Raw genomic sequence first — 11,538 nt, forward strand, 5'->3', positions numbered from 1 at the left:
CAGTTCAGTTCAGTTCAGTTCAGTTCAGTTCAGTTCAGTTCAGTTCAGTTCAGTTCACAGCATAGCATGTTAGTCAAAACAAGAAGAGGGAAAATCTCCTTCTCATATGAACCACCTGACTTTTAAGGGATTGGCTTCCACCAGGACTAATTAGAGGGGTGGAGACATTCATATTTCTAGAAAGAAAGAACAAACATTTGTACTAAACTATTCCTAAAAAATGTCTACACAGTTACAATTACCTCAAACAAAACTAGAAACAAAAACAATCTGGATCCAATCAAAAATAAAAATACATCTCTCCTCCCTCTCAGAATATGGATTTTCCCAATGAGGCTGATTGGAAACACCAGGTCCTTGTCAGCTCTGCTCATGGGCGCGCTTCCATGGCAACACATGACCAAGTGACCTCAAAGAGATGAGAAGATGATTAAAACAAGTAAATAAATCAAGTTACTTCCCCAAACAATACATTTACCCAAATAAATTAGAATATATAAAGTACGCAAAAAACAGCACCTGTTAGGGGGGGGGTAAATCCCTCACAGTAATATCTGAGGACCAACTGCAGTGGTTTTCAAAGGTAGACATGCAATGTCCACTGCAGGTACACTGCATGACCTACAAATGCAAAAGAGCTCTCACTCCAGTGCAATGCCCAAACCACCACAAGGATAAACAGGAGATCAGGGTATTATAATCCAGTTCTGGATGCAGCTGCTGAATGTAGAAGAAGTAGAATGAAATAGTCTGAATCCATAGCCAGGATGTCGTCACTATGAAGAATCTATAGGCTGAAAACCTCAAGGGCATAATTTCCATCTGAAAAGGATATTAGCAGCGTGTAAGGAGTATTCTCTCGGAAGCCTATAAAGAGGCCTAAAATTGGGAAACAATAAAACTTTACAAACTCAGTGAAATAAAAAAATAAGCCTGTTTGCTGTATTTTATGGAGTTGAGTTGTCTAATTCCCTCGAGAGCTTGTAAAGGGCAGGCATGCTACAATTATAATAAAGGATTCAGTTACAATTTCACAGAATATTCATGGAGGCACATTTATTTAAACAGAATTTTACAAGAAACCAAACAATGTCAAAGGTCAAACATGAATTTACTGATCTGTTGAGGAAGGGAGACTTCTTGGACAGCAATAAAATCCCAAAATCCCAGCAGAATTAAAATAGTTTAATGTAGATTTTATTGTCAAGTAAATGAATTAATATATTTGCAAACACTTTTTTTCCACATCCCCAGTGGCTCTTTACCTAATTGTTTAAGTTTCTGCTACAAAAATAATTATGGTCCTGCCTCACAAGAAACTTGTCATTTGTATGTTTTAAAATTAACTCCAACAATAAATGAGAGGAACAAAATCAGAACATAATAAAGGAGAATAATAATCCAACATCAGACAGACTCATCTTACGTAATGAAAAGCAAATTGCAGCCAGAAAGCGCAATCATCTCTAATGTCGGAGGAATACAAACTTAATATTTTAGGCCCAAGCTGGAGCTCATTATTAGGCCTATAAATAGGCGTCCTCGTTTCAGACTGAATGAACATGCATCTTCCTGCAATCTCTCTCTATGTCATGTTTTAAAATATCAATTTCTCTCCTATAAGTCTGAGAATGTCTGAGAATATGAATTATTAAAGATGAAAACCACAAAATTCTCTTATCTGGTTAATAAATGAATGACTTCTTTAACAACCGCCTGTCTAACAGCCAAGCATCATAACAAAAAGTGTGAGTAATCACTATCTTAGAAACTTTGTCTCCATCTAGTGGAGACAAATCTGCCTTTGGCAGCCATGCTTTTTAAATGTCTTATTGTCACAATGCATCTACAGACGTTAGCGTATTTTATTAACTTTTTCTGTGACAGACATACATAAAGTAGCACAAAATAGTGCAGTGGAAAGAACATTCTAAACAGTATTCATTGTTACTTTACAAGTTCAAAAAGATTTAAAAATGAGGCGTTCGTGGATATTCAGAGCACTTTTACTTTGAATTGGCCAAAAATTTACTCCTGAAGTCATCTAATTGGTAAGAAGCGCCACCTGGTTTCACTGCTTTCTTCTCTTTTACAAAACTCTCATTGTGAAAAACATCTTCTTGTCAGCAGTCACTACCTAATATCATGAGTTTAAAGTTATGATCCAGGACATTAATTAATCATTTGAACCCCCATCCTGCACTTCCTGTTGCTGCATTTTTTCTTGTTTTTTTGGCTTTCAGCCATTTTAGTAATTTTTTTTAGTCCTTTAAAACATTTTATGATTAAAAATTGCTTGTTCTTTCTTTTGCCATTGCTATTTTGTGGTATGAAGTTGCATTAACGTTGTTTATCTTTCTAATATATAAAACAACCAGTTTAATGTATGTCCAGTCATTGCACAACAGTGGTATGTGTGCTGATTCTGGGCGTCTGGTCCTCCTGTGCATTGATTTAAGTGTTTCCTTCTCAGACCACCAATCACCTTACGTTTTTGATAAAGCAATCTATTGATCCCACCCTCTAGAATCAATAGGACTTTGTTCACACTCAGCCCAACATACAGACACATACAAAAAACAAAGCATAACCAAACCAAACCCTGTCTGTATTGACCAGACGTTTGCTGGACTGTGACCTCTTGCTGTTTTGGGAGTTCTCAGAAACTTGCTGCGTTGGGTGTTTCGGAGACAGACTATTGAGCCACGTGTTCTCCAGATTGATTCCAAAAAACGCTGATGATGACGACGGGCATAGTTCATACTGACTTTCACATGACATAAGGTTAAGACACACCCACAGTGCTGGGACCTAAATGGTTGTGGAGAATTTTTCTGTCCTCAGTTTGAGGATGGACATGATCAGGAACAACATGACGTCTCTCACTAAGCAGTTTTCCGTCAGCGTTGCTGGTAAGATATATTTTTATTTCTTTTTTTCTTAATCTGTTGACTCCGTTGAACTCTGTTCTTTTTGTCTCACAAGGCAAGAAGTCAACTCCTTCCTCCACGACAATCAGAATGGTTTTACTGGGGAGGACAGGAAGTGGCAAAAGCTCCACCGCTAACTCCATCGTTGGTCGGAAGGTCTTGGATTTAAAGCTCAGCAGTCCCTTGATTGGCCAGCGCTGCCACAGGGCCAATGGAGAGTTTCGTGGGCGACAGCTGCTTATTCTAGACACTCCTGGTGTGCTGGACACTCATCAGACTCAGCAGGAAGTCCAGCGGGAGCTGAGGAGGAGCGTCAGCCTCCTCTTCCCCGGACCTCATGCTTTCCTGATTGTTGTTCAGATCGGAAGATTCACTCAGGAGGAGAAAGAGGCAGTGCGACACATCAAGGAGGCAATGGGCTCCCACGCTTTGAGCTTCTCTGTGGTGGTTTTCACCCACGGAGACCGTCTGGAGGAGGGCACGTCGGTGAAGCATTACCTGATAGACCAGTCTAGGGACCTGGCTGAGCTGGTGGCTGCATGCGGGGGCAGGTACTGTGTCTTCAATAACCAGAACCTTAGCAACAAGGAGCAGGTCAGCGAGCTGATGATGTTGGTGGACAACATGATGCTGAATAACGGAGAGAGTTTCTACAACAGCAGAATGCTTCAGAAAACAGAAGAAGATCTGTCTTATCAGCTGGAAGAGGAGAGGAAACTGCTCACTGAAAAGAATGAGCTGCCGAATCAGAAACAGGAGAACACCCTGAAGGAGTGGTACGAGAAAGAGCTGGAGATGGTTCAACAGAAAACCAAGAAGGAGCTGGAAGAACTGAGGACAAAACTGGAGCTGGAGAAAGAGAAGGAGGAGAAGCAGGCAAAAGAACGGGAGAAGGCCCTCAGGGAGGAGATTGAGAAGAAGAAGCTGCAAGAGGTCGTAAGACTGACAGACATGGAGAAGAAGAGGAGGGAAGATATTCAGGGGAGGCTCGATCAAGTAACCAAAATGTTGGAGGAGCAAGTTGAGAGGGAGAGGAAGATGAGACGATCCATGGAGGAGAAGATTCAGAAGGACAGAGCAGAACATGAAAGGAAAGAGAGGGAGAGAGAGCTCCAGTACATCCAGATGGAGCAGGCGCTCAGACAGCGAGAGGAGATGACAAGAGACGCCCTGGAGGGAGAGCTGGACAACCTCTGCCAGAGGCTGGAGGAGCTGACCAGGAAGGAGGAGGAGAGGAAGAGGCAGATGCAGGATCTGCTCAGACAGGAGCGGCAGGAGAGTCAGAGGGAACTGGACCTGCAGATGGAGCAGCTGAGGGTGGAGAAGCGGCGAACCGAGGCCTTCAAACGGGAGCTGAAGTTCCTGAAGATCAAGATCGAGCAGCAGAAAGAGTGCGAAGAACGCTTGAAGAAACTCCTGGATGAGAACCTGTTGAAGGAGAGGGAAAAGTGCGACAAGGAAATCTCCTCGCTGAAGAGGCTGTGTGGCCAAAAGTGCAGCGAGATGCTGGAGAAGATTTCTGCAAAGAGCCCTCGCAGAGCGTCCGGTGTGGTCGGATACGTGCAGGAGATGGGACTGCTGGGTCTGAACGCAGCTCTGGAGAAGGTCGGAACTCCGTGCTGCATTCAATAACATGAGGATGAGGTTAAAACTCATGTAGTGAGTTTTAACATCCTCAATGTAGCTGTTTGCTGTGATGGTAAGATGTACGGCCTGTGAAAAATCTGCTGCCAGACTTTTTGCAGATCAAGATACTAATTAAAGATAATGGCTCAAACTCAGTCAGACTGGATGGGAGGTGTCTGTGATCATCAGTCTTTGTTGCAAAATATTCTCAGATTTGGTTCTTGACTTTGACTAGGCTCTTCTAACATGCTTACACTGTGATCTAAACCAATCCACTGTGACCTTAAACATGTTAAGATTGTCCCATATTTTTCTTCGCATACACTCTGACCGGCTTCCTTGTCTCTACAAGAGAAAAGAGTCCCCTCAGCATTATGGTTCCACCACCACGCTTCACCATAGGGACGGTGACCCAAGTGTGATCTGCACTGTTCCACCACATGTAGTGAGTTTTGTTTAAGTTTAATTTTATTTTGAGTTGGGCCTGTACAAATGCAGGCCCAACTTTTCTTGGTCTCCCACAAACATTCAAAGTGTAAACGAGAAAAAAGATGAAGCACAGAAAGCTTAATGAATACTTTTCAAGACTCAGCTAACTTCCTGTATTTGGCAGAACCATTTACCCCAGAGTCAGGAAGACGACTACCCACGTGAGAGTAATTTCATTCCAACAAATGGATGTGATTCCTGTGTGCGTCCTAAATCAGCAAATGCACAAACTCTCAGAAATGATGGAGATAATCTGATTATGAACTCCCCACCCTCGGCTGTGTGCTGTACTCTCCGTGTCCATCATTTAAATCTGTACTCAAACCAAACCCTGTTGCTGTTATTCAAAAAACACACATCTCTCCTGGGTTGATAATGCTTTTTTTTTCTCCTTTTTTTTTTTTTTTTTTTTTACACAAACTGTGGGCATTTCTGCCTGTTTATTCTAGGAAAAATAAAGTCAGCTTTAATCTGCACTGCATCCCAAGATATGTTTTGATGTCTGAAAATGTGTTTGTGTTTAAGTACACTTGATTTGCTGATCCTGTGGGTACAGACTGGAAGTGTGATACTCAGACAGTGTGTCATATTCAATAAAGTAATAAAACACGCAGAGTGTGTTTGGTTTTTTCTCTGTGCAGTGCATCAGACAAACAAGAAAATGAAGACAATGTTACACATTTTGATGGTTTTCCTTGCAGCAGTTGTTCCACAAAACCTCAAATTTAAATTCTTACCTCATTTTTTAAACAATATTTTTCCAATTTTGTAATTTACTCCATCATTGTGCTTTGGAGAAAAGATGAACACACCGTCAACTCTGCCAAATCAAATGTACTTTATTATTTTGATTTTGTCATCTTCAATGTTTATCGCTAAAATAAACTGTTTATCAATAATTTGATATTACAGGCTTAAAGATTTTTTAGCCTGAAACTTTTTACATGAATGATTACAGACTAATAAAACAGCAACTTTATAGAAAACATGCAGTCTTTTTCAGTAAATTAGAATATCATTGAAAAGTTCATTTATTTCAAAATCTCAGTGAAACACTGTAGATTATTTACACACATAATGGTGTTTTTAATAATAATGAATTTCCCTCATAGCTAATGAAAAAACAACATATTAGAATATTTTATCAGACCAATACAATATAATCTTTCATACAAGAATGTGTTCCTAAAGATGACCTGCTTATTTATAAATAACAGTTTGAATTGCCATTTACAAACAATATCGTTTTAAGATGACACTGTGATTATATAAATCGCTCAAATAAATGCGTTTGTCACTAATTGTTCTGTCTTGAACAATCCACTTCAGGTAAATAGCCAAATAATCCAAAACAAATGGTTGACATCTCTAATATTTAGTTTCCTCCAAAATTCTGATTGGCAGCGAATGACATCCTGAACTATCCGAGGAGTAAGAGTTGAGAAATGTTTTCTATTCTTTGCCATCTTTTTTCACAAATCAGCAGCAAAGGGAGAAGTTCTGATTTGCAAATGAGTGGGAAAATAGACATAGCAGTTATTTCTTTCATTGCTAAAATAGCTCACTGATTTCCTGTCTCATGTGACCACCTTCTCAGAGCTGTTTGGGCGGTCAGCTGGTTGTGCCTGGCTGTCCCCCTGTCGATCTGCCGTGCGCTCACAGCAGCAGCAGCAGCAGCAGCAGCACAGATTAGTCTGGTCTCAGCATGCGGCGCCATTCCCTCTGTAACTGCGTGCGGCTTTTAACCTATTAATAGGTCTTGCAATTTGCCATGCGGTCTTGGTTGGATCTGGACAATGAATAACACCACCGGCTTGGCGCTGGTTGGAGCGGGCAGCCGGGAAGACCCTCCGGCGCACAGAGCTCTCACTGGATGCGTCCTGGTGCTGCTCATCATATGGACGCTTGTGGGCAACATGACCGTGTGCGCGGCCGTGTATCGCTACCGTCACCTGCGCGCCAAGGTGACCAACATCTTCATCGTGTCCCTGGCTCTGTCGGATCTCCTGGTCGCGGTGCTGGTGATGCCGTGGAAAGCCGCGGCTGAAGTGGCCGGCTTCTGGCCGTTCGGCGGCTTCTGTAAGACATGGCTGGCCTGCGACATCATGTGCTCCACCGCCTCCATCCTCAACCTGTGCGTGATCAGCGTGGACCGATACTGGGCAATCTCCAGCCCGTTTTGCTACGAGCGGAGCATGAACAAGAGGGTGGCCTTCGTGATGATCGGGGTGACGTGGACAGTGTCCGTTGTGATCTCCTTTGTTCCCGTGCAGCTGGACTGGCACCGGGCGGAAATCAGTGACCCCGGCGGGCGCGTGATCCCGCGCCTGGAGAGCACCGAGGAGAGCTGCGACTCGAGTCTGAGCCGCACTTACGCAATCTCTTCCTCCCTTATCAGCTTCTACATCCCCGTTGTGATCATGATCGTCACCTACACCCGGATCTACCGGATTGCCCAGACGCAGATCCGGGTGATATCTTCCTTGGAGCGCGCGGCGGAGCACGCCCAGAGCTGCCGGTCGCACGTGCCCGAGCTGTTCCCGCACATGTGCACAGACATCGGTGCCAGCTCCTACCAGTCCCGCATCAGCATCCACCCTGATTCCCAGTGCCCCAATCAGTCACACCGGGAGCTCAGAGTCTCCATCAGGAAAGAGACCAAAGTGCTGAAGACTCTGAGCATCATAATGGGAGTTTTCGTTTGCTGCTGGCTGCCCTTCTTCATCCTGAACTGCGCTCTGCCCTTCTGCCCCGGACCAGGGGCCCCTTTAGCCCACCGCGGCCCCTGCTGTGTCAGCGAGAAAACCTTCGATGTGTTCGTGTGGATCGGGTGGAGTAACTCCTCCCTAAACCCAGTTATTTATGCGTTCAACGCGGACTTCAGAGACGCTTTCCTTCGCCTGTTGCGCTGCCGCGGAGGAGGCTTTCTGTCCGCGGTGAGTACAGCGGTGGAGACCATGCTGGCGAGCAACGAGGCCGGGCAGCAGAGGCGGGACAGCACCCTGAAGGCGAAGCTGAGCGTGTCCACGAACACGCGGGGGAGTCAGGACAGCGGAAACACCACGGTGGCCGTGTTTTATCACGGGGGGGCCACGATGGAGCAAGGGACGGACACTGAGGAAAGATATGATAAAGACCGACTGACACAGATACCCAGATAATTTTAGAATCTGCAGCCACGCTGATCTTCTTTTAGTTTGTTTTTAGTCGATATTAAGTCATTTTGACCATCAAACAAGTTCTTTAAGGAAAGGAAAATCACTTTTTTTTCACTTGATTGCCTAGAAGAAAGGGGGACTAAAGGTGTTACAATTCAAATAGCCAAAAATAAGTAGTTGTAATTTAATGGCTTTTCCTTAACTAATCAAAACTGGAAACAAACACGTGAATAACTGTCCTAAACCTTTTATGCACGAGTTGTTATAACCATGCAGAAAAGAAGCTTTCAAAAAGCTTTGTTTGTTTGTTTTCAATCAATTTTTGACGCTTTTAGTTTAAGAAATATGGCGGCTAAACCAGTGTGGCAACACACTTTACATTTTCTGACATTGTTCACTTTTATGAAAAAAGAAACTAACCTTACGTGTTTCCCGTATATCCCACATTCAGCTCTTTGCTGATGACTTCTTCAGAAAAAAAATCTTGTGAAAATACACAGTGAAACTAAACATGAAGCAAATGAGAGACATCTATTTATTTATTTTAGTAAAATGCAAACCCAAGCAAAAATATGTGGATATGAAAAAGGAATACTAAAACAAAGCCCCTACATTGGTATAACTTATTTTTTAACTTTCAGGATGAAAATCCTCAGCATCAGAAAATGTGTTTTTGTTTTAAAATATTATTTTTATGATTGCTGAATTAGTGACTGGTTTGACTTTTTCCAAATAACAAAATAGCCATAGTAATTGTCAAACCTGTAGGTTAAATATAATAAGGGATGCATTATGTCCAAATTAAAGGACATATATGACCTCAAAAGCTTCAGAATGCCAACCGGGTTTTTCCGAACTTATCTCTTTTGGCCAGCAGGAGGCAGAGTTTACAGAGACACCAGAATAAAACAAAAAGAATATCATCAACCAACAAGTAAAAAAAAAAAAAAAAAAGACTTGAATAACTGTGACCTACATTCACAAAACGATAAGTTATTAAATGTCAGCAATAAAATATATTTACAAAAAGCTGTTTAAAAAAAGCTATTAAGATTAGTTTTATGATGGTTCCGTTTATTATTTTATCGTCATGTCCCGCAGTTTATTCATTCATTTTGTACATCAGCTGTGACCATCAAATACCTATTGTATAATTCTCCTATTGTTCTGTGAACAGATCTACAAAATGGAGGATTGAAGTTGACTCACCATCATTTTTCCTCTAATCCACCTCACATCATCCTCCAAGGCCCTTTTAATCTGAGAAATATGTTGATCAACAGGATCTCAAGCAGCTAACAGGCTGAGGATGGTACGCAACAAATTTGGTTTTATTCAAAGCAGTAAACGCATTTTGACAGCATGCATCACATTGGTAAAAGAAAACCTTTGCTGATGAAGACTGTTCGTCATAAGCCACCCCCTCTTGATTCCACAGTCCCAGCTGCATGACCTGAAAGCTCACACGGCCTGTGATCTGAGCGTTATGATGTGAAAGGACGAAGTGACCTGTGGGGTGTTTGTGGCTTGTCGTTTATAATGAAACAACAATATGAGAAGGGGATAACATTGTTTATTTTAGATTGGCTTGCTGTGCAGGTTAAACCAGTCAGATAGTTGGGCCACTATGGATATTCTAAGGGTTTCTCTGAGCATTCAGACACAGTAACCATGAAGCAATTAAAGGAGTAATGAATAAATGTTATTTTAATAGATAATTACTTCAGATTATGAATAATGGATTTCACATTATTTTATTAGCCATTCAATACATAAAACTTATTACTTACATTGAACATTACAAATTATTTTTTCCCCAAATTGCATTCATTTTCATTTTTATCTACCTTATAACATAAATACTCACCTAATCAGCTAATCGTTTATTACATCGTCACACTTTTGACCACGATGTAATTTCATAAATAGGCTGTGGTATTTCTGTTCTGTGATCTTCATATTTGGACTGGAGTTTTCAAAAGCATTTATTTAGGTGACATTTGGTGACCAAGCAGGACCAGATGCTCACACTGGATCATTGTCTTAAAGTTTATGTCCTTCTTGTCCATGACTTTTTCCAGAAACTGGAAATACCGACCACTTAAATCTTTTGTTCTGCCGTGAAGAGTAATGATACGGAAAGACAGAGATAATAAGCTTAACTCACATATAGACAACAATTAAGGACTTGCTATATATCCACCAGTTTAATCCATCGGGTGTCACATTTATTTGATTAAATCTAAGAATAAAACCTTCAAAAAAAAACAACAACTTTAAACTGTATATAGAATCTTGACATTTCATATATTTTGGACTTTCATTTGTAGGTAATGTGTGTATATTTTTTTTCTTCAGACATTTTATGGATGAACAGTACAATGTATGAATTAGCAGTTTTCTAAGCTACATTAATATTTAAGTTGTTTCCCGTTAAGATGGGGGTTGGTAATTCTGGTCCTTTTGGGTCAATATCATTCATGTGTTAAGGTATTTGATTGCTCGAACACACAAATGAAAAGAGCTTTTGTCAGCTCCTGCTGTAATGCCATAGAAATACTTGAGGTGTTTGATTCAGGTGGAGCAGGGGACACGTCTAAAACATAACGAGAACTGAAATCCCCCCAGTTTTTCCAGCAGGTCCTAAAACAATCTGATAGTAGTGTGAATACTAACTTTGTCTACATCCTCTCTCATCACATTGGTGTAGGTGGATTAGTGAGTGAAGTGATTATCTGGCTGTTTGTTCCCCATCTCTTAAAACCCACACTGTCCCTGACACAGTTCTGTAAAAAACTAATGATATATCTTGAACATCAAATTTGGGAGGTTAAATGTATTTTGTTGTGACTTTATGTGAACAAGACGTAGTGCTCTGTGCCAGTCTCAAGTCTTTTGCAGCCTTTAGTAGGTTTTCCTCCAGGATTGCACCAATCAGCTCTGACCACTTCCCCTGTCTCTGCTCAGAGGAATCTATTTCAATATTTGTCTGATTTCTCAAGGTTCTGTATTTTGTTTAGGTCTAGCACAATGCACACCACAATAATTCTATTGATTATTCTGATTGTCAATTGATTAGTCTGATAAAAAATGATCCATTCTGCAGATTTTTCATTTAACCACTTACGCCTTTTTATGCAATTTAAGAAATACATCAAAATGCAAATAAACAAAAAACCCAATAGTTTTTTTAAAAATAAGAAAATAAACATTTGATTGCCTAAAATGCAACAACGTAAAATTTCTTTAGTAAATCTGAACTTTGTGAAGCTAAAACAGTTGGGGAGTTTTAGCTAAAACATATTTACAGACAAAGGTGATTTTGCCTTAAATGC

At 41.1% G+C, this 11,538-nt stretch overlaps 2 protein-coding genes across 2 annotated transcripts; both read left to right on the forward strand.

Annotated features, from left to right (window-relative positions):
- The first annotated feature begins 2,830 nt into the window (after positions 1 to 2,830).
- On the forward strand, positions 2,831 to 5,392 carry LOC103466918 (GTPase IMAP family member 4-like). The gene is made up of 2 exons (XM_008412836.1): positions 2,831 to 2,912; positions 2,986 to 5,392. The coding sequence occupies exons 1-2, from the start codon at positions 2,852 to 2,854 to the stop codon at positions 4,560 to 4,562; spliced, it is 1,638 nt and encodes a 545-aa protein (XP_008411058.1). The 5' UTR covers positions 2,831 to 2,851; the 3' UTR covers positions 4,563 to 5,392.
- Positions 5,393 to 6,211: 819 nt separating this feature from the next.
- LOC103466923 (D(1) dopamine receptor-like) lies at positions 6,212 to 9,751 on the forward strand. The gene has a single exon (XM_008412846.2). It carries the CDS (start codon positions 6,842 to 6,844, stop codon positions 8,204 to 8,206), a length of 1,365 nt encoding a protein of 454 aa, XP_008411068.1. The 5' UTR covers positions 6,212 to 6,841; the 3' UTR covers positions 8,207 to 9,751.
- The last annotated feature ends 1,787 nt before the right edge of the window (positions 9,752 to 11,538 follow it).

The sequence above is a fragment of the Poecilia reticulata genome, linkage group LG1 (assembly GCF_000633615.1).
Source record: "Poecilia reticulata strain Guanapo linkage group LG1, Guppy_female_1.0+MT, whole genome shotgun sequence".
In the NCBI taxonomy this organism is placed as follows: domain Eukaryota; kingdom Metazoa; phylum Chordata; class Actinopteri; order Cyprinodontiformes; family Poeciliidae; genus Poecilia; species Poecilia reticulata.

Coding starts and splice junctions, on each gene's coding strand:
- LOC103466923 (XM_008412846.2), top strand. CDS start 6,842: ATGAATAACACCACCGGCTTGGCGCTGGTTGGAGCGGGCAGCCGGGAA.
- LOC103466918 (XM_008412836.1), top strand. CDS start 2,852: ATGGACATGATCAGGAACAACATGACGTCTCTCACTAAGCAGTTTTCC. Junction 2,913..2,985: donor GTTTTCCGTCAGCGTTGCTG/GTAAGATATATT, acceptor TTGTCTCACAAG/GCAAGAAGTCAACTCCTTCC.